This window comes from Mchenga conophoros, linkage group LG1 (genome assembly GCF_057382185.1).
Source record: "Mchenga conophoros isolate Kocher_MC1m ecotype Shallow Benthic linkage group LG1, M_conophoros_male_GT1.1, whole genome shotgun sequence".
NCBI classification, from domain to species: Eukaryota; Metazoa; Chordata; class Actinopteri; order Cichliformes; family Cichlidae; genus Mchenga; species Mchenga conophoros.
The window spans coordinates 27453274-27475638 of NC_140526.1; the positions used below are offsets into that span (position 1 = coordinate 27453274).

General features: G+C 41.4%; 2 protein-coding genes across 4 annotated transcripts; both read right to left on the reverse strand.

The window, feature by feature from the left end:
- On the reverse strand, positions 1-10317 carry rbm26 (RNA binding motif protein 26). Of its 3 annotated transcripts, none has more exons than XM_085272376.1 (22): positions 9815-10317; positions 8775-8893; positions 8546-8664; positions 8324-8415; positions 7954-8213; positions 7337-7615; positions 6969-7211; positions 6606-6746; positions 6355-6495; positions 6091-6199; positions 5726-5882; positions 4494-4676; positions 3912-4013; positions 3723-3791; positions 3533-3637; positions 3372-3446; positions 3021-3188; positions 2648-2752; positions 2278-2481; positions 1808-1894; positions 1535-1648; positions 1-776 (listed from the first exon to the last, which is right to left on the reverse strand). In XM_085272376.1, the coding sequence occupies exons 1-22, from the start codon at positions 9871-9873 to the stop codon at positions 687-689; spliced, it is 3021 nt and encodes a 1006-aa protein (XP_085128502.1). In that variant the 5' UTR covers positions 9874-10317; the 3' UTR covers positions 1-686. The 3 variants fall into 3 exon arrangements, with proteins under 3 accessions (XP_085128502.1, XP_085128511.1, XP_085128493.1); XM_085272385.1 differs by having other exon boundaries at positions 3912-4010; positions 6091-6202; XM_085272367.1 differs by having other exon boundaries at positions 6091-6202.
- A 2451-nt stretch (positions 10318-12768) lies between these two features.
- cyp27c1 (cytochrome P450, family 27, subfamily C, polypeptide 1) lies at positions 12769-21295 on the reverse strand. The gene is made up of 9 exons (XM_085272412.1): positions 20827-21295; positions 19535-19725; positions 19015-19214; positions 18478-18687; positions 17750-17913; positions 15461-15627; positions 15268-15346; positions 14809-15012; positions 12769-13938 (listed from the first exon to the last, which is right to left on the reverse strand). The coding sequence occupies exons 1-9, from the start codon at positions 21115-21117 to the stop codon at positions 13801-13803; spliced, it is 1644 nt and encodes a 547-aa protein (XP_085128538.1). The 5' UTR covers positions 21118-21295; the 3' UTR covers positions 12769-13800.
- Positions 21296-22365: the final 1070 nt, after the last annotated feature.

The window sequence follows — 22365 nt, forward strand, 5'->3', positions numbered from 1 at the left end:
GGTTTTTTTTGGTTTGTTGAAATGGTCTTTTTTCAGCTCTTTTTTTGGCTGCTTTTTTTTTTTCCCCACTGCCAATTGTTTTGTTTTTTCTTTTGGGAAACGGGGGAGGGATTTTTTTTTTTTTTGGCAGCATGTTTTAGACCATTTCAATTCTTTATTTTTTTGTACAATCCAAAGTAAAGCAAAGAACTTAGAAGCCAAGCTTTCATACAAATCAATTAAACTCATTCATAAAATATTTACACACAAGCGTTTAAACCAGTCAACCTAACACTATTCTGCAAAAGCTACTGTCATTGGTTTAAATTATAACACAGCTTTTTTTTTATTTTTAGGAACTCAAAAAAATGTGTCTTTCAGTGATCAGCTGTCATATGTCCCAACAAACTAATTGTATTCTGTGAACCCAAATATGAAAGAAAAAAAACAGTCTACATTAAGAGCAATAAAAAAAATCAGCACTGTTGCATCTGGTATACACAATGAAATTCATTAAACTTGTACATGGTTTTTCTGCCAGTTACAGCAATTCTAGGGGAAAAAAACACATCTAGCCAAAGTGAAATGTGTCTTGCTGATTTATAAGCAAGCATTGAAATCTTCTCTAAAGTTCCACTTGTCCTCCACACCAGTGTAACCACAGGAAGAAAAGAAAACAAACAAACAAAAAAACATCTGAGTGAGCCTCATCTGCGCCAGGGGCGAGGCTCGTTGTCGTCTTCTTCCTCATCGTCGTCCGCCAGCAGCGCATCATCGCTTAGAGACTCTTCTGGGTACTGATAGGACAGAAGAAAAGAAACTGAGATTACTACACGTGCTTAAAAAGTGCAGAAAACTCCACAACACATCTGTTTCTTTCTAAAAAGGTCCTAAGACAAACTAAATTCTCCATCTGAGAGTAATCAAGGTATGAGGGGCTGTGCGAATTTCACTGACCAGCACTGTTATTGTGGCTGATCAGTGTGATCAGCCACAATATTAAAACCACAAACAGATAAAGTGAATCAACAATGATCATCTAGTGAAAATGCAATACTCTGATGGGAAACCCTGGGCAGTCAGAAGCGTGACATCTACAACAACATTTTTCATCCCCAGAAACGTCCAAAATGATGTCAGCTGGGCCGAGGAGTATGGAATGGAAGAAATCCTGATCCACAAATTGCCATTGCCATTGAATCTGTAGCCTAGTGCCATGATGGGTTAAGTATGGGAGAGTAGGGGTGATGGGATGCAATATTAAGCAGCTGGTTTTAATATTTTGGCTGATCAGTACAATCCTAGTACAGTTCCTGCATTGATGTGTAAGAGCTCCCCCTTGTGGCTGTTAAATACAAGAAACATATTTGATAAGTTTTACTGAGATGAGCACATCTAAAAAAGTCCTCACTAAAGAAAATATTTCCAAGTGGATTTAATAGCAGCATGAGGAAGAAATAAGTCTAATGCTCTCCTCGTGACTCACGTGTCAGAAAATCCCCCACACTGAATCAACAGTGCCAACACTAAGGCAAGGTGAGAAACATCCACAAACCTCATCTTCCTCAGGTTCTGCTTCGTCAGCATCCGCAGTAGTGAGAGTGGTGACAGGCTTATGCCAAGCCAGGCGCAAAGTCTGGTTATTAAATTTCACTCCGTGAAGAGCCGCCTGCAGGTGGACAACATAAAGCAGACAGAGGGGGGGCAGGTGTCAACATCAGGCTTAGCTGCTGGTCTTTGTGCCTTATCCTTGCTAATCCAAGGACGAGCCATAATGCAGAAAAAAATGAAACAGACATTTCACTGTTTGAATGTTAAAGTGCATCACCTGCTCTGCTTCCGCTCTCGTCTTGTACGTGATGACCGCGGACAGGTTACCCTCGTCAATCCGGCAATCTTCAATTTCTCCAAATTGCTACAGGATTGGGAAAGCAAAGCATTTTGGTCATTGAACAAACTAATACATCACAACAGTGAGGAAAATGTTCCTAACAAACCAGCAACGTGGCCTGCTGTTAACCTACAGTTGGTTAAAATGCAGAGGAAGCAGTGTAGACAGTGTTAAGCTCACTGGAAATTATGAATATGGAATATTTTTTACACCTTATATAACACAGCTATATACTAAACAGTGTCAATATTTTTAATATCTTCTCTTAAATGTATTATTATGATTATCTTTAGATGAGCACTGTATGCTCACCAAACGTAAAACTTTAACATCCTGTCATTTTACACTGTTACACAGCACAGTGGCTGCTATCAAATGTCTGTTTTTTCCGTTTTAGGTTCACTTACAGCAAAGTGTGGTAGCAAATCTATGCGGTCTGTGTCGTTGAAACCAGAAATTTTCAGCGCTCTTGGTCGATGATCCACGACTGCGTGCAGCGGCACACCTCTTCCTCGCCCCCTAGAGCCCCTTCCCCGAGCCCTGACGGCACCGCGGCCCCGAGGATGGACACCCCGGCCCCGCCCTGGTGACAGCAGCCCCCGTTTAGCTGCCTGAAAGAAAACAATCAGAGCACATCAGAACACAGCTGGAGTGGAGATTATGTTTCATCATTTGAAATTCCAAGAACAAGTCTGCCCTCAAGTGGCTACTGTGCAAGCAGCATTTTTATACATGGTTTCAAGCTTGCCCTCTTTCTTTTTTTTTTAAATTCAATACCTCAATTTGCAGCTGGGTATATTTGATCTTCAACAGGGCTGTGTCCTCTCCAGCCTGAGTCTTCTTATACAGATCCAGCTGTGCATCCAGCAGTTCTTTCTGTGCCTGTGAGTGAAAGCAGATTTAATAAAAATAAATGCTGGCCATCAACTAGAATTTTAAATTAAAACAGAAAACAAGCAAATATATCAAGTGTGGGAGAATCTAACAGCAACAGCAAGTTACAACCATTTTCTGTGATATACTAGAAGAAAAAGGAGAGAAAAAACTCAATCACTGAAATCAAGATCAAATCAATAATAATCCATCAGGTTCTTATCAGTTGGCTTTTGTTTGACCATATCGGTGTATTTCTTCTTTTAGGTAACACTACCTGGGCCTTGCTTTTTGCTATCCGCAGTGGGTTGCTGTTGCTTGAGATTAATTTTATCTCCTCTTGCAGTTTGGTGATGCTCTTTGTTAACATGTCCAAAGTTTCCATGATCTTGGCTTTATCCTCTGCCTTCATTGATTTGTTCTTCTCAAGTTTGGATATCAGGAGCTGCAGCAGACATAAGCAGAGAAATACAAGTTTAACATTTGCTGATGTCTCCATATTTGAATAATTACACTTGAGGTGAAAATAAATGTTTAAAAAAAACCCCATAATAATCTTACTCAAATCATCCAAATCTATGCAAATTAACACTGAGCAACAGAAGCCTTTATTCCTTCTGCATCTTACCTTTTGTGTCTCAATGTGCTTCTCCAATATTTCCTGCTTCTTCTTCCTCACATCTTGCTGCAGTTTTAGAGCTTCCTGTGTAATTAGAAATGGGGATAGGATACAGTTTTTTTGCTCGACTTATAAATCACTGCCCCTCCAAATTTCCATCCATTTCTCACCTGTTTCTTCTTCAAAGCTTCCTCTGAGGTCCTTTGTGCTGTCTTCAGGACAGCAGGATTGTACACAGTCTTTGTGAGTCCCATGGACGTTGAACACACCTGAAACTGAGAGAAAGCAATTACATTTGCAAGAGAAGGAGAACATTTTAAAAGGGACGCAAAGACTTCTGAACACAGAGTGGAGACTTACTTTTTCAATTGGAGCTGCTGGTTTTGTACAGAAGCCTAGACGATCCTTCACTGACAGCTTAGTGGGATTCTGCACAAAAGGGGTGTGGGGAGGGGGTCAAAAAGGGGGGAAATGTTTATACAGACCTCGGGCAAATTTTGACAAGTACACGCAACAAAACACATCCTCAGCAAGACCGCCTACACACACCTGTGAGGCTGCACCGGATTCCTGACCGGGCCCTGAATTCTGGGGCAGCATGGGTCCCAGACGGTCTTTGACAGACTGCTTCAGGGAAGTGGCTGGAGGCTGCTGAAAAACAAAGACGGTGTACAATTGTGAAATGGAAGGCATTTTAGCGGATAAATAGGCTGTCCCTCTTCCAGATTTGCCTCCACTGCATTTATTTTTTTAGACAGCAAAACAAGTTCTTTGTGCTGTACGTGCAGAAATGACAGGTATTACAGCCGCCGAGTTTTCTACATTGCAAAAAGAGAGCCAAGAGAAGACAATGTGGCACAGTGTCTAGTTCTTGCAAATTATCAAAAAATACCCTTAAAACAGGAAATACATTTCACACCTTAAAACATTAACATTGGCTGTGGTGTGTTCTTGTTTAAGCTGATTAAGTTAGAGGAACTTGTATTACTGTGAATCTGTAATCACAATGAATCCACTGGTTTGCAAGTGCCTCCTATTTTAAAGAAAATTAGAGGAAAAGCAGTTGCTTGTGTAAAGATAACAGTCTGCAAAAGCGTGTTATGAGAGACGGCTGACTTTAACAGTGGCTACCTGTGGCTGTAACTGCTGCTGTAACTGAGACTGGCCCTGGGCATCGTTTCCATCCTCACGAAACCAGTGTACCCTGATGAAACGGTTGTTGAGAACCGCCTCAGTGCTTTGCATGGCCCGCTTTGCCTCATCAGGAGAGGAAAACTGTATCAGTGCCCCCTCAGGGTCACTCTGGTAGGCCACCTGTAAAAACATTTAAAACCATTTTTAAAACAGACAGAGGACAACACATTACAATCTGAAAACCACGGTCACTCAAGGGGATAACAATGTGTGTGTGATGAGCTGTGGTCAGCTAAGTCACTCGCAAACATCAGCTTCACTCATGACACAGATTTATCTTCAGCTTTAGCTGAACTTACAGAAATATAGCAGCTTAAAGCCAATATCTGGATATTTGCCTTAACAGTAGCACATAGACACGATCAAAGTCAGTTTTCTTGCAAACAAACCTGATAACACAACGAGGGGCTTTATCGGACTCTGAAATTTTAACTCTTTACATCTTGAAAGCCTAGTAGGGCTTTCAAGATGTAGTGAGTGGTTTCCGTTATACTTCAGGCCTCCTTATAAAACAAAATAATTCGGTGTGCATTAGAAGTTAGCGAGGGTAGTTTCTGCCTATGCTGCTTCCAGGAAACGTCTTGATTGATATATACTGAGGTGTCAAAACTTGTCGTTAAGGGTAGAGGGGAAGTTATCAAAAGTCATCTTTATGAGATAAAGAGTTAATTCAACATTATTTGATTCCTAAACGGACACAAGAGCAGTTACATGGTGTTAGTTCCACCTGATCATCCCAAGAGTCATTATGTTTACCTTTTACTGTCCAATCCTTCAAAGCCTAAAACTACATCAATGTATTTTGTAAAAGAGTACGCAGTTGTTTTTGAAGATACCTTAGCAGTCAATCTCTTATTTTGACATGTGATATCTTTATTGATATTGCCTGTCAGATTTATGTTGGACCAGAGCTGTTGCAAATCATGTTACTCAAATAGCTTTATGGCATAATTTTATATTTTATTTCTAAAAGACAACCTAGAAGATTAATCTAAACCACTAGACAAACCATGTGTGACTCTTTAACCTTTTAATACCAGATCCATGAATGCATACTGTTCACACATCAATCACCAACTGAACAGCATATATGATTGCGCTATACTGTGGTTACACGTGTTAATAACCAACAACGATCAAAGCCGGAACATCCATATCCGGAAACTGACCTGCAGGTTGACGATGGTTCCAAACTTGCTGAAATGCTCGTTGAGTTTGCTGATGTTGTTGAGCTCGGGGGGAATTTGCCGAACAAGCAGCTTGGCGTTAGGAGTAAACTGAGCCCTTTTGTGGCTGCCCTGGTGGTTGGGTTTATTAAAGTTGATTCTGAGCAGAGAGGAGAAAATTAACCAATTCACATGTGTCAAATTATACCCCTCTTTACATGTGCTGTTGTGTGAATGTGTGTGTGAATGGGTGGATGACTGAATGTGTAAAGCGCTTTGGGGTCCTTAGGGACTAGTAAAACGCTATACAAATACAGGCCATTTACATACTATAGAAAAAATACAAACAAAAACAAAGTGTTTCTTACTTGTCAAACCAAGGTTTCTTGGTGGGCAGCCCTCCATCATGAGATGGAGCGGGTCTCTTCCTCGAATCAGATTCCATGACAATTCTCATACTGTTGTTGGGAATCTTGTCTGCTGGAACAAACACTGATAGGTTAATTTCTGAGACCAACACATGTGGCTCATAAAAGGAGAATACAAGTCTAGAGAAACACTTCTGATTGCAGTAGATGAAATGCACATATAACTGAGGACAGTCTTTTCAAAGTTCAAATGGTTTAAAATACCTCTGTGTGGCTGATCGACCTCCCCCATAGTGAGACCAATCAGGTTGGGTCTCTGGGCATTGACCCGGTGACGATAGATCTGCCTGGAAGTATTGGTGATGCTGGGGGCCTCGGGATTGTACACGTCTATGTCATAGTGATCTGATCAGCAGAGAGAGGATCATTTAGCTCATAAAATACTGGGGTAAAGTACAGCAACCAATTTATAAATCTAAAATTATATAGACTACATAAGAGATTAGAGACATTACCAGAGTTGAAGAGTGGCCTTGAGAGTGGTGGAAGTGAGGAGCGCATCCCAGAGGTGACAATGGTGGGAACGGAGCTGGTGATGGAATTGGGAGGACCATCCATGCCTGCTGGTTGCAGTGGAGGAAGAGGAGGAGGGGGACCTGTGCCAGATAAAGCAAGAGTTAACATCTTTGGTAGCCCTTTTCTGTAGCGATATATCACTTTGTAGTTTTAAGCATAAAGAATTTATTTGATGACTTAAAAAAGTCCCTAAACTTTAAAATTGCTTTAATGCTAATTCAACCTATTAGTACTTTTTAAAACCTTGAATCAAAGTGTCAGGAAAAAAGAGGAAATACAGCAATTATTATCTGAATCTCTACCTGCAATGGGTGGGAGGCTAGGTGGAAGGGCACCTGGAGGGGGCACAGGTGGCCGAAGGTTCACAGGTGGTGGGTTCATGAGAGGTGGTGGTGGTGGGAGGCCTGGGGGTGGTGGTGGCTCCACACCTGGAATTGGTGGAGGTTGGAAGGGCAACATACTGGGCAAATTGACATCCTCCACTACAACGGGATCACTTCCGTGATCGAAAGGACACAGATCCCCCTGCATGCAGAATCCCTTTTCTGCAAAAGGAAACAGAGCTATGTAGAACAAACAAATATACAACGTCCAAGAACAAAACAGAACACATTTAATATATTTTTATATACATATATATATATATATATTTAATATCAGCTGTCCTTACCGTCATAGTCACGGCATCGATTTCTCTGTTGAGGGGGAGGCCCCCTGTTGAAAGGGACCCGATCCATAGGGTGCTCGGGATGGAAGTCTGACCAGCTCTCTGTGGTGTTGTTGCTGTGATGATGTGTGGGAGCAATGACTGTAATAGTGCTGCTCAGTGTTGGCACAGGGAAGTGTGAAGTGGTTGCAGTGGAGACAAGAGCAGCTGGGGTATATCCATCACCACTCTCTGACCTGTCCCCTCGTTCATGGTCATACTTCAACTTTCCAGAGTCTCGTTCTAGAGAGAAAAGAAAGGCCACATGGCTTTAAATCACTAACACATATACAAAAGTGACAAATCAGACCTGTGAATCAGGTACACCGTTTTTAGTTTGATCCTTTTTCTCTTTAACTGCTCAGCACTGGTAGATCATCATATACAGTGAACTATTCAGGAAATCCTATTGAATTCTTAAGATTGGGTAAATTCATACCAGAGGAAATACACACCTATACCAAACAAATACATCTCCAGGAAAAATAAGATGTTCTAAGATCTGTAATGAAGTTGGCATGTTCGCACATTAAAAAGAAAAATACTGATATTTTTACAACCTGAGTTAATCAGGTTCTTACCTCGACTTCTGCTTCTCGACCGAGTTCTACTGAGGGACCGGCTCCTGGTGCGATCTCGATCCCTGTCTCTTTCCCTGTCTCTGTCACGGTCTCGGATACGGTCTTTGCTCCAGCTCCTGCTTCGGCTACGACTACGACTGTAACTGCGGCTGCGGCCTCTTCTGCGATTGTAGCGTTCACGGTAAGAGTCCCTTCTCGGCGGGTTGCGATCATAATCCCTCTTCCTGGAGCGATCGTCTCGCTTACGGTCATCTCCTCTCCTGAAAATTTTTTTTTTTTTAAACAATGAGTGAAATGAGTGAAAGAAAAACACATGTTGACATGGTTTTTGTTTTGTTTTTTCTAAATGAGAACAGGCAAATGCACACACCTGCTGTCTCTGCTGTAGCGAGAACTTGATTGTGGGGGGCTGTGATTCACGCGTCGCAAAAATTTCTTGTCTCGTTCGTCTTCACGATTTGCCTGAACAAGAAAAAAAAGGTGCCTATTTAAACTGGTTGCTCATACTGTTTAGCAAGTGTGCATTTAACTGATGTTAATAATCTTTGGGTACTCAGGCTGTTTGAAATTCTTGACATTAAAAGAAGATAACCTCATCTTTCTTCTGCTCTTCTTTCTCAACTTTGATCACAGAGGGTGGCTGCTCAAGCTGTGGGAGGTAGCTTTTGTTGTTAACGGCTTCAAACAGCTTATCCACAAATGGCTGGGTTTCTGGAAAGAAAAAAAAAGTAATAGAATAATATTTTAAACCAGAGTCAAATAACATTCAGGATCACATGATAAAGGTAATGGGGCTTGGAAAATAAAGCTTTAATAATTACCTTTCTGAAGAAATACATCCAGCTGGTCTATACAAAGGGCTTTAAGTTCCTTTTCACTTTTGTCCTTCTTCACCAACGCAACAACATACTTGGCGAGCGCAGAAGGGTCTGCATCACAGCTGCAATCGTTAAGAAAGAAATCCATATAACACTTGAACAAGATTTCCTTTTAAAACCAGACAATTTGTCTGTGACAATACGTGTTGGGAGGACACAGTCGTTTATGAAAGCTGCAAATTGCAGGTGAGTTAACTAACTGTATCCACTGAATTTACAATACACCACAAAAGCAGGCAGTAGCTTTGCTGTTGTTGGTAGGAAATGTTATTGGTTCTGGCTAATTTACAGCTTAAATAACATAAATAAATAACTGACTCAGTTAGTACTTTGTTTAGCTTTTCTTGTAAGTGATACCAGGAATTAAGAGTTAACAATATATTATTTGCAACTCTGTGCTGCCTTGATTTATTACATCTCCTTATCGTTCTTTATAAAGCTGCTTGGTTATGTGACGTGCATTTTTAATGTTGCTGAATCAAGTTTGGGGACACAGTGTGACAGTTTTGTTATTTAATCTGGTTATTTCTAGGCTGGCTGTACTGAGGAAAGCAGTTATATAATTATATATTTGACCAGTGGTATTTTGCACATGCAGCAGAGTTTAAGCAAAAGGGACTTAGTACTGTTTCGTATATTAAGGACACTTTTTCGTAGACTAAGAATGTTCTAATCATGTATCTTATATTACAGGACATGGTTAACCACCATATTATCACCACATTATTACCATGTAACAGCTTTTCCTCTCCCTTACCCTTTTAAAGGCGCAACACATTATGTTTACTCGGAGTACATTTTAATTTGGCAACTTTTTTCACAACCAAAATTAATTTTTACTTCAGTAAAATGTCAATAAAGCAACGGGACCTTTACTGGAGCAAAATTTACTCTTTCAAGCCCCCATTCATTTAAGTAGTTTGTGTAACTCCGACTAAACTAAATTTACTAAAGCCTTTTGGCTAATGGCTAACCATACTTACATGGGCTCGAGGGTTTCAGACAGCCATGTTTTCAAGGCATCGAGGTTTTCAATGATCATCTTAGATCCAAAGGAGCCTTTCCTCGACCACCGCCACAGTTAAAGCTAATCGGGGCTGATGCTGTTTATCTGTGTAAAAGCACAGCTGACATTAGCTGGTGAAACTAGCAGCTTCAGTGGACAGACTGTGATGCTAAACGTGACGTTAGCTTGACTGCCGCGTTAACGCAGCGTAACGTTGGCTGGGCTAGCACACGTCTTTCCAGGCCCCGAGCGTGCTGCACAATCCCGCCACCCTTCTGCTGTGTTTATTATCGAAACGCCGGTGGTGGAGGGAGGTCTGTTGCCTCTCAACGCTGAAGCTGCTAACTCTGAAGTTTACAAACGATTTCAGTTCGATGAATTAAATAGCATCCGCGCTTAAATTGCTATTTCGTCCCCTCTCACTAGTGGTTACTATGCCATGAATACTATTTACTTCCGGTTGAACTCTCGTTGGAAAAATTCTCGAAAAATCGCGAGAGGGCAACTCTGGGAGCCGTGTCCGTCGACGTAAAAAGTGCGAAATTTCTGCTCATTTAACCGCTGTTTTTTGTTTTCAGTGTGTCCCAAACGAAAGAAATATGCAATTTATTATTATTATTCCAAGCTCAACTTCCTTGCCTGTGGTTCACTTTCACAACATAGACAATAACAAGTTTCCACTTACTTCACTCTGCACCTCCCCACCCCTGCATATTTATATTGCACATGTGGTCCACTAGACTCGAGGGTAGGTGCTGTGTCCCTTCACTCTCTTCTCCTCCTCCATGCCCTACTGTGTGTGTGGAGTGATGGGGGTGTGTTTGTGCTTCGTCTTTCTGCTCCTACTTTTTCCACACAAGGTCCCAACATTGTTTGACTACAAGCACCTACACCTGTCCCCTACAATATTCCTATACATTTTTCCCTTCAGTACAGGAAGGCTAGACTCTTTGACAAAGTAAAACCTCCTAATTAGAGTCTGACAGTCAGTTTGAAAATGAGGAGGAGAATGGCTATAAGATGGCTGTAACACAGTTGCTAACAAGGGGAGGGAGAAATGTGGATAAAAATGGTGAACCGGAATGCCCTCCTTCCCCGAGCATCGAGGCACACCACATTGCTCCCAGTGTTGCACAACCAAGGCCAAGACAAATAGCATTTAGCCTTGTGCAAGACATCACGTCTGATTTTGTGCTTTTCATCTTTGATGCCATACAGAAATTAATCCACATCAGTAAATATACGCTGATCTAAGTTATCTTCCAGATTCTAGATCTTAGATGGACGGGAACACACAGTATACAGGCATCAGATCCAAGATTGACAGGAAGCTGGTTAGTTTAGTTTCCGTTCAATTCAACGAAGTAAACATTAATCAGGATCAAAAACCTTGCTTACTTGTTCAAAATTAACATGATTGTTTCCAGGTCATTTACTTTTTTTGTTTTGTTTTGGGAGGGGGGGGGGGGGGTTCTCCACCTGTCCCGTTTGGTTCTTTTGCCATCAGAATTGTTGCCTGAAGGCCAAGAAAGATGCTCAACAGATTTACTATGCCAAGTGGACCATATTGGTCCATTTGATTGACCTTTGTTATTTATTTGATTTGATTTTCAGTTGTTACACATGGGACAGACATGACTGGGGGAAAGGAAAGGGAGAAAGAAAGAGAGGGAGGGAGGGAAAGAAAAAAGATGTGGGGGCAAAAAATACACACACACACACACACACACACACACATATATATATATATATATATATATATATATATACGCACACACATATATACGTAAGATTGACAGAGCACAGTGTGCTTTGAGGTAGCAGCCAAGAAAAGTGTAGTTTGTGTCTGTGAACACCGTGTGTACACCTGTGAGCATGAGCGCGCTTGTATTCAAAAGGTTTCTTCATGTAACGACCTGCCAGAGGGAGTGGGGAGCCATAGCCCCGTCCCCCAGGGCATGAAGCAGGTATGGAGGAGATCCAGACTCCAGACATCCAGAGACCACCAGAGTGCAAGAGTCCAAGGAAGACCAACGGAGGGGAAACCGTGAAAGAGCTGAGGAGAGCCCCAGACAAGGGGTCCAGGTCATTTACTAACAATAAGAAATTCTAGATTTCAATCAAAGCATTCATTTTAATCTGTTATTCAAAATCAGTATTTCTAAATCTATTGCCAGGGCTTGTTTCACAAAGCTGCAAACCTTTGCTGATTAGCTTAGATTTATAAGAAATAATATTACATGATACAATAACATGGTTTATAGTCTAATACTAAAGTTTAAATCTGCATACTATCGCTTAATGTGTGTGTGTGTGGGGGGGGGGGGGTGTTTTGTTTTTTCCTTGCTGTCATTCATTTATTTTATTGACTTTTTTATCTGTAGTTCAATTTTATCTTATTTCTTCCTTCTTCTCTGGCTGGGTTTTTGTTACACTGTTCTGGATAGGTGGTGGTGGGGGGGGGAGGGGGGGAGTTTGTTAATACTGCTGTAATTGTTGCTAAAAGCAATTTTTTTGTTCAATAAAAAGACCTTGATCAAAAAAAAAATTCTTGCATGCAATAGTACTCTGATTAAAGATTATGATTAAAAAGCTTGCAAATACTAGTGGATTAACCATCACAGAAACAAATGATTTTGGTCAGTATTTTTAATCTAGGGGAGCTGTTTGGTTGGGTGGTGGTCTAATACATTTATAAAACACTAAACATGTGTGCAAACATGAATACATGGGTGTGGTATATAGAGTCATGTGAAGAGTCTAGTTATTAGTCATATCAGTCATTCATTGCAACCATGCAGCTTTTACATGTTCTTTACAAACTGCAGTGAAAAAGCTCAGTTTAATCATTTCTTGTTCTGTTTCTATAAATTAAAAGATAAAACTCTGAAGTGTCTGTATATTAAAATATTGCCCAAAACAACAACACTGTTTGTTGTAATAAATCATTTTATTGTTTCCCAGTTTCACTGGAACTACAAAACAAACAAAAAAAAATACAGAGGCAAAAAAGCAGATAAAAATTAAAGTGTTTTTTCTTCATTGCCGACCAGTGAGATTCTTCATGCTGACGCACGCAAACAACTTGCCTCTCTCCTTTCCAACTGTACTGTAACATACCTTTTTCCATCTCGAAAACAAACAAAAGAAGCAAATGCCAACAATAAAACCTATGCGAGTGAGGACTTTCTCACAAATAGCAAACAAACCAAAGTCTAACCACATTCTTTGATCCAAACCCCTGAAAACGTAGGCAGTGGATTGATTAATGGAAAATGTGCACTTACATTCATTGCTTGTAGCTCATGAGATAATTCAACTAGTTGCCATGTTTTTTGTTTTTTGTTTTTAAAAGGTAATCTATTTTAAAACATTTCTTGTCTGTACTTCAGAGATATACAGTACACAGATTAAAGTCATGTAATGCCTTTTCGGTATATGAATGCACTTATTCACTAGAAATTAAAGCAAAAAAATAAAATAATCAAATAAAAAAATAATGATGCTAGTTTTAAAGGGAAAGAAATTAACAAAATTTGGTTCGTAACACAGTCTTTGAGTAAAGCTTGTTATAAACAGCTGCACTAACCTAGCTAAGCTAAGTCCATTCACAGCTGCCCTAGCTCAAACGCAGAGGAAACAGAATGTCTACATGCATTAATATTTGTGATCACATTATATGCATACATGCACAATAGTGTAAGAGGCTACAATCAGTTTCATTTTTCCATATTTAATTGAATCACAGAAGTAGTTACAATCAAAAAACAAAACAAAAAAGGGGATTTTCAGTCCAAATGTTATTCTTACAGCTTATATTTGTCCTGGATTTGTGACCTAGTCGCTAATGAACACATTTCATTCCTGAGTAAAACCTCATTCTCAGCTCAGAATCTAAAATATAGGAGTGGAGAGTGTGTCTAAAAGCAGAGTGTTTAAAAACTTCCAACAGTACAGCGGATTTCACGGAGAAGAGAGTGCGTCCACTTCCCGGTCGATGAACTGCAGGTGGATGGGGGCACCGGGGCAAAGCAGGCCGTGGGTTTTGGCTTTGATGTCAGCAGTGAGAGGAGAAAGGCAGATGTGGAACTTCTGAATGAGCTGCACAGCGAGCAAAAAGACAAAGAACAGACATCAAAGTTAGCTTAATTCAGTAGTCACATTATCTAGCACACTTTTATGTAAAACCATAAAAATAAGAGGATAATCATTTAAATAAATAAATAAATAAATAACAGGGAATATGAGGTGTGTGATATAGAGAAGTGAAGGATGAATCATCTTTCGACAAACTCCTCAGTAGATCTGAGGAAGCGGAGGTCAGACTGAACGATAATGCATTTTTTGTGCTCAATGATGATTCAAATTTTCCAGGAGTGTCTTGACAAAGCTTTGCATTATTCTGATTTTGCATCAGTAATTACTATTTGTGTTCATACTGTCTCAAAACACTTGGAAAATACAATATGGAGCAACAGTATGATACATTAATATTTGTAGTTTAGTTTCATTTCCCCCTGTGCTCTTGTCACAGCACGAGCCTGAGAGCAAGAGAGAAATGCTAACGACAGCTGGGTTTCTGTAGGTTTAAATAAATTACTTGTAAGATGTTTTTAGGATTATATAAAATGGCATTTAAGATATTTTCCATCCATATTGTACCTCCCAATTAAATTAACATTATTTTACAAAAATATATATTTTTATTATCAAAGAAGACAATACACAAGCTCACATGCTCACATAGGTGTGTTCAGCTAAGGTGATGAGGTTGCATTAGTGGTTATGGGATCTTTGTTTTGTTATTGGTTGCAGTACACATCTTTTTCCACTCAAAGCAAACGCTGAGGCCCGTCAGATTTTAGAGTCTTTGAAATCCTATCATATTCCAGACTTTTTAAAACCTTTTTGAGAACCCTGGACATTTTTTTTAAATGAAAGTGTAGCACCACAAGCAGAGTAATCTCTTACCCTTATGAGAGCTAAATGCATCTCCAACTCTGCAATTCTCCTCCCAATGCAGCTCCTGATGCCATAGCCAAAGGGAATGGAGCCAAAGTTGTCAACACGATCTGTGGTATCTTTCCGTATCCAGCGATCTGGTTGAAAGTCTAAAGGCTCCGAAAAGTTCTCTTCTTCCAGAGATGTGGAGTAGTGGCACAGGGCCAGCTGAGTCTATTAAAAAAAAAAAGAGAGAGGGAGAGAGAGAGAGAGAGAGAGAGAGAGAAAGGGGAAGGGGAAGAATGTTGGTTGTGTAATGAAAACAGCTGGGCTATTGTACATGGGTCCATACATGAGGGAGGAACAGAGAAATGCCTGAGTAATAGTGTATCATGTTACATCTGGTTTGACTATAATGTTTTAGCCAATTCTTATTGTCACACTTTCTTGTGCCCGTGTCTGATGTGGAAATGTGACCATCACACTTACTCCTTTGGGGATGAAATATCCACCAACTACCAAGTCATCCTGGGTGATCCGTCCATTGCCTGGAAGAACTGGAAAGAGCCTGATCACAGTGTGGGACATACAAAGACTGTTATTCACACAAAGACTGAAAAGATTGCTATAATACTAATGTACACCAAAGTCTTGATCTAGGATAAACATAATACATACTGACCTGAGAGTCTCTTTGACCAGCCCTCTGATGAGCGGCAGGTTAGAGACGTCCTCGGCTGTGGCGACTGCTCCGGGTTCCAGGGTCTTTTTAATTTCTTTGTGGATTTGATGCTGTACATGAGGGTGTCGTGCTAACAGGTAGCAGGCCCATGACAGGGTAAAGGATTTCTAGAACAGAAAATGGTCAATTTAAATTTTAAAAATATGCTTACACATTGAGCATTTCATGAATATTGTACTGGTGTTTTTATATTTGTGACTATATCGTTTCTTTTCTTGATGCGCTGCAGCAGAGTTGACTGCAGTGCAAGCTGATATAAGAGTTTCTATAATGTTGAGTAAGTGCCGAGAAGCAGCAAGGGAATCTGAGGGAGAAGCGGCCCAATTCCAAATGCTGGGCAAATGCTCAAGGTCCCTCCACCAGCTGTGCTCCCAACAATTTTCTCCCATGTCTTACACCACTCACCCATCTGATCCATTCTTATCCCACTGTACCTTGATTAAATGACCTCAGTTGGCTTTGGCAAGGCATTTCAAACAATTACAGCAAGAAAAATGAAAATGTGGCTGAGATTATTACCATGTTGCACAAACAGAAATCCAATCCAAACAAGTTTAGCCTTGTACAACTTTTAACATTTCCATTGTGTTCTTGGCAAATCTTTCTGTTCATCTCACTTCACAATGGGCTCCTTCTGCTAATGCATTCCAGACTTCTTACATTTTTGCTTTCCATATTAGCAATGCAACTTGATTTTTTTCCTCCAGTTCATCCTTTATTGCCAAATCACTCTAATTACTCATGAGTTATCTGATCAGTTGGCCCGACTTCCTGTTTCCGACTTATATCCACTGACATTTTATTTCAGTGAGCTGGGCGGTTGACCAAATGATATGAAAATGTCATGCGTCACTTTTCCTAAATTTACATCTTTTCATTTGTTTAATGAGGGTCTTCCTTGTTGATCCAGCCCACTCCTTCTCCATCCACCCCCAGTGCATTTTTGACCTCAGCCCTGGTTTTGCCATAACTCTAAAGGCCAATCTAAGGTTAGTGTCTCCCTGTGGACCAACTAATATACCCTGCCATTCTTTTTCACTGTTGTTCCTTCCCACTGCTCTTGCATTCTCCCCCCTCCCTCTCCATTAGCACCCTCTTTCCATGCAACCAACATGCTCTTAATCAGCCCCAGCTGGCACAGACACTGGCAACTCCTCAGATGCAGCCTGAGAGGAATCATATGACAAAGGCTCCTCCAAGCAAAGTTTTCAAAAGGCTGAGGCCTCTCCCCCTTCCATTCCCTCCATCTTCCCCTTATTTTTCAACATCCATCTCACACCCTGATCCCTTGTATTCCTCAGTATTATGCCATCCACCCCATCACCCCCCCCCCCCCCCTTACTCCCACCCAGCCCCTTATTCTCCCCCTGGTCTCACCTCTGCCCACTCTGTGCTATAACTCTGGCTGTGGCTAATGTGACTTGACAGCTCTTGTGTGTACCAACTAAAGGCAAAATGCACCATGGGGTCAGGTAATGGCTGAGCTTAGTGCACCCCCTACCAGGACATGCCTGATTCAACAAGTTCACCAAAACACACACACCCTTTTATCCCGTGGCCCCAAGCTCCACACAAAATACTCTACCCCGTTATTCTTATTAATATGACAGGACCCCAAACAAATTAGGCAATAACTAGGAACATGTGCACGAGGCGCGCATACAGTTGCAAATGCATGTACATCAACACTACTACAGCGAGGTAGAAAATCAGTGTAAAATGCCTCCTTCCTGTGTCCCAATTTCTGTATTCTTTAGCCTGCCAATAAAAGATTCATGTTACACACACACCCCCCCCCCCCCCCCATAGTGGTCCGTGGATGACATTAAACCCACAGCCTTAATTATTTGCAAGTGCATACAAAAAGTTTGAATGTTGAAACATGAACACAGATGTCTACCTTAGTTATTTAAAAAAAAAAAAGAGAGAGAGAGAGACAAAAGGCCCCCTGTGCTGACTGAACAGACAGAGACAAATGACAAGAAACTAAATCTGAGTGAGAACGAGTTTGTCAGTGGGAAACTGTAACCCGCCCGATACACTACTCTGACCTGACGCTGGCACAGCTTCACAGGCATGGACATGGCGCCAGAAACACAACCTTTGAAACTCAACACTGACTCTGACACTCACACACACACACAGATGCAAACACACACACCTGCAACTCTTCACATACATCGAACCCTTCTCTGCACAATGTTTATCAAAACACAGACACACACGCACCGTGTCGACCCCAGCCAGTAGCATCTCGGTTACGTTAGCGTAGATCTCCTCGACGCTCATCTCCCTGGTAATGAGCATGTGTGTGAGCAGTCCCCCCTTCACCTCCTCTCCCCGCTCCAGCTGGGCCTTGATCTCCGAGAGTCTCTTATTGACGTGAACAATGCCTGGGATTAACGAGGGGTAGAGAAGGTGATATGAATGGGGGAAAAAAAAAAAAATGCGGGTCATCGTGAAGGAAGGTAGTGAAGGGAAAGCAAGAGAAAAAGGAGTAGGTTATGTAAGAGATGGACCTGCATACTCTCACTATCCAATGGTACAGCAGTGGAGATTTAAATGCAAATCAACATTCCCTTCTATTGAGCACTACCGGTTTCAAGCTCTACTACTTGGCGTTTTAATGAAAGCATTAGCCAAATAGGAAACCTAAAAAAAACTAGATCTTTCTAGAAGTTCTGGCATCAAGGCAGAACTTGATTAACAGCCTTTGTGGTCACTCTAAAAAGAAATTGAAGTCTTAGACAAGAGTACCACAAGTCTTAGCATAAATTAGGCCTGGATATACTTAGGAAATCTCTCCTTCCTGTGTTCCAGTATCCTTTTTATGTAGTAAGAAATTACTGGGTTACCATCTTCTGGACTAAAACACTGTCCAGGCAGTTCAGCAGAGCATACAAGTATGAAACTAATCTGTCTTCTTTGATCACAATTTCAAGCTATAAACCACTTACTGAATTTGAAAAGACCATCCCAGGACAGACAGAACTCCTCCCATGGTTTGGGGATAATGGGTCGGAGCCACTTGGGGATCGCTCCAGCATACATGGTCATCTTGAAGGAGCTGAACATGAGGTTCAGTGCAGCGATGTAGTCCTGGGTTTTCTGGGGAATATTATTTTCCAAACATCCTAGTCTGCATTCATACAAAATAGCAGCCACTCCTGTAAAAACGAAGGTAAGAGAGAGAGAATTTTACCAATCTAAGATGTTTAACACTGGCAACCATCAGTGGCTTTGACTTTTTAGTACAGGGCCACTTTAATAACTTTCTATCGAAAATTGGTGACTAAATTTTAGAGAAGTGAATAACGTGGTTCATATATTTCTCCCTTGGTTACCTCTTCATAGCAGTTTTTCTGTTATTTCAGTTTTTCTCATTGATTTTCTTTCCTGCCATCTACACTTCGCCTGCATTGAGCCACTTATAAATCCTTTTTGACCAACTGGTATTTGCTTCACAGCCAATAATCTACAGACTTGGTACCAACCTTCCATGGCATATTTAAAGAAGAGGTCATTCACATTGAGGACAGTTGCTCTATCCGGCTGCTGGGTGCGCAGACTGTACACCCTCTGGATGAGGTCGTCCACCACGCCGTTTACATCATCAGAGAAGACTGCAACATCACGTGGTCGCATGATGAGCTGCCTGAGCACGCTCCGCATCTTCAGCCAGTCTTCTCCCTCACTGGGAAACAAGATACAAAATGATAGTTAAAATTCCCTTGTATTCACTTATTTGAGTCATTCAGAGACATATGGGGGGGGGGGGGGGGGGGGGTTCTCAATTTGAATATTAAGGGGTGTTGCTGTTGGAAAAACTGCAAGTTCTGATGCTTTTTGGATGCTAAAGTGGACTACTGAGTAGTAAACGGAAGTGTGAAATGAGGAGATAAATTAAGGGACGGGTAATGGAAATCTAATCAACACATCTGCTCAGATCGAGGTATTATTTCCTGAGGTTGCCAAAACTCAAAACTCATGGTTTGAACACTGAAGGGGACTCACGCTGAGATGAGCCCAGTGGCCCGTCCTCTCATGTCTCTGTACTCCTTCCAGGAATCCATGTTAGCCCTCTGAGGGGCCACCCCCTCTGCCCTCAGCACCTGAGCCACCATGTCACGATCTGCAACGGAGACCACCAGCTGGGGCCCAAAACGAGACTTGAAGATCTTTCCATACTTCTTCCGGTGCTCCATCTAGAAAGCAACAGTGACAATCAGGATATCTAGAGATATTTGTAAATTACTTTACTAATAGATTTCAGCACTGAATTTATTTTACTGCTCTCCTGCCATAACGTAATGATAACTACTTCCTTATTTATTGTTCTGATTATTTTGAAGACCTTTTTTGTATAATAATGTTAATGTGTAACATTCAAATAATAAAAAAATAAAACCAAGTTGCCGATGCTATTGAAGAAGACTGCCAGTGTTCACATCAACTTAAAAAAATGTTTTAATGATCTAAATTTAGAAACGATTACGTAACCTCGAGCATATTTCACTACAAACAATTAATCTATATAGACACATTAAGAAATGATGACCCTTTTGTACTCGTTGTACTCACGCTGGCAGGCGCTTATTGTGCCCAATTTGCATAGGCTACGTTTCAAAACGCTGTGTAAAAACTGCATATGCTGCATCTGAAAGACGACACTTAATTAAGCTTTCATTTATGCTGCCGCGGTTGTGCAGTTTGCGGAGGTATTCTGCCCACGGACATGCTCCCCTGAACTCCAAAATCACAGCTGCACGGCGCTGGACGTGGAGGACGCGGTGCCTCGGTGGATTGGTTGATAAGATTCTGTTTAACTTCAGCTCTTTGTGAGTTAAAACTATCCCATTACTTTTCTCTGGGTCCGGCCGATGGACCGACCGGTCGTGCCACACATTTTTTCAGACTGCCCCCATTTGCGGGCAGGCTCTCTCTTACGGTAGACGGACAGTCTGAAGGTGACCACGGACTGCCAATGGAATGCCAGCGCGCGTCCACTCGCGACCACGACTGAACCATAATTTACCCCCGATTATTTCAAACAAATGGGGGGCAAATTATGTTTGGCAATAAACGGGGGCGGGTTAGCTCATCACATCTCAGTAGGACGATTACAAAACTCTCGCCTTGTACCGGAAGGTCGACCAGTGTCCGGACTCCTGGTGCGCTACATTGCCATTTTACGCATAGGTGACAAATTTGGCTGAGCACTGAGAATACGAGGCCAAGACATTTTTTATTTATTTTTTAACCTATGAAAAAAGAACAAAATGAAGCATAAGATTGAGCACCATTACCTGAATTTCATGGATTCTGCCAAACCCGTCCTTCCAAAAGAACTCGATCAAGTTGGACAGGGTGTTCGGTCCGGGCATGTCGTTCAGGGTCTTGATTTGAGTTTTCTCGCTGACCTCCTCCGGTTTGATCATCCTGTTGGGCATGGTCTCTTCTTCTGTTGCAGAGATCCCCAAAGCCTCGCTGGCTGCTGACTTGTGTAAGGAACGCACAACGTAGAACAGCTGCTTATTCAACTGGTCGCTCTGAAAGTTCTTCCAGCATATCTTCGTGAAATTATTGAAGACTGCCATTGTTGAGATGCTTTTTTCCGCCTTTGCGTGACCGAGAACTATGTGTGAGAAAAAAAAATAAAAAAAACTTTTGCAAAGTCTTTTTTTGTAACTTCACATCTGCAGAAAATGTACGCTCTTGGCTCGTGCAAACACAACACTCCCTGTGTGGTAGTGAAATGTTAGACAAGGACAGTATCGTGGATCGCTTTTAAATAGTTGCTTGTACAACCTCAGAAGAAGAGGATTGGACGATCGCCTCAAAAGAAGGGAGGGATAACTCTTTATTCGGAAATGGGCGCAGTACAACGTGCTAAAAGTTCGTTACATCACACCAATCAATCATCCTCTGTGACTGCGCACACCACCTTCCCTCCGAGCGCGTCACTCAGCCCCCCCACACACACACGCAAAATAATGTGATAGAAGCCACATGATTGCAGAAAATTCGTCTCAAATAAAGAATAAACCTCACGTACTGCTGATGTAAGCGCATGAGAGAGCCCCACAAATCATCAGCTGCTTACAAAAGTGTAAGCGCTTTGTGTTCAGGTCCAAAAGTTGTGTTTAAAACAAAGAAAAATATGAGAAACTTTATATAACTTTGTGCAGACAGATTGCAAAAGTTGGACTTTACAGAGGCATGAGATTTATAGGCGTTTTTGCATTTGAACCCTGCAGGCAGGCTAAACCTTACAGCTGGTATATGAGTGCCAGGTGGCATTTGAGCAAATGGAAACATTTGATTAGTTCTCAGAAAATTTAAATGTTTAAAAACTTAGGAGCAACACTTATTAATGCAGACTGTCCCAGCAATCGCGCGAGTTTCAGAATGAAGGACATAAATCTGTAGGCTTAGTATCTTGATGTTATCTACATGTGTGATTAATGTACAACAGTCAGATGGCCCATCCTCAGTTTTCTCAAGAGACACGTGAATTCCAATCTATCTAATTACTTTTCACTCTCTCCAAGCCAATAAGCCTTGGGTCAACGGAGGTCACAAAACACCAATTAAGACCAGGCCAAAAACACAGCCATTCAAGGCACACGTGTCCTGTGCTCCAGCAGAGGTTGGGTGGGCAGAGGTGGATATTTTCCCACAGTCGCTCCTTTTGCAGCTTAGACACTGCATCAGGCTCTAGATGTTCTTTTTGGAATATCTTCAAGTCACCAACAAAGAAAGAATTATCCCCCTCCTCTCCACGCCTGGCTTTTATCCAAATGGAGTTTTTTTATTCCCTTTATTCATTCTCAGAAGAAATCATG

Coding starts and splice junctions, on each gene's coding strand:
- cyp27c1 (XM_085272412.1), bottom strand. CDS start 21,117: ATGGCAGTCTTCAATAATTTCACGAAGATATGCTGGAAGAACTTTCAG. Junction 19,726..20,826: donor GCAGAATCCATGAAATTCAG/GTAATGGTGCTC, acceptor GTTGCTTTCTAG/ATGGAGCACCGGAAGAAGTA. Junction 18,688..19,014: donor CTTTAAATATGCCATGGAAG/GTTGGTACCAAG, acceptor TCGTTTTTACAG/GAGTGGCTGCTATTTTGTAT.
- rbm26 (XM_085272367.1), bottom strand. CDS start 9,873: ATGATCATTGAAAACCTCGATGCCTTGAAAACATGGCTGTCTGAAACC. Junction 8,894..9,814: donor TCTGAAACCCTCGAGCCCAT/GTAAGTATGGTT, acceptor TAACGATTGCAG/CTGTGATGCAGACCCTTCTG. Junction 777..1,534: donor CAGAACCTGAGGAAGATGAG/GTTTGTGGATGT, acceptor CTGTCCTATCAG/TACCCAGAAGAGTCTCTAAG.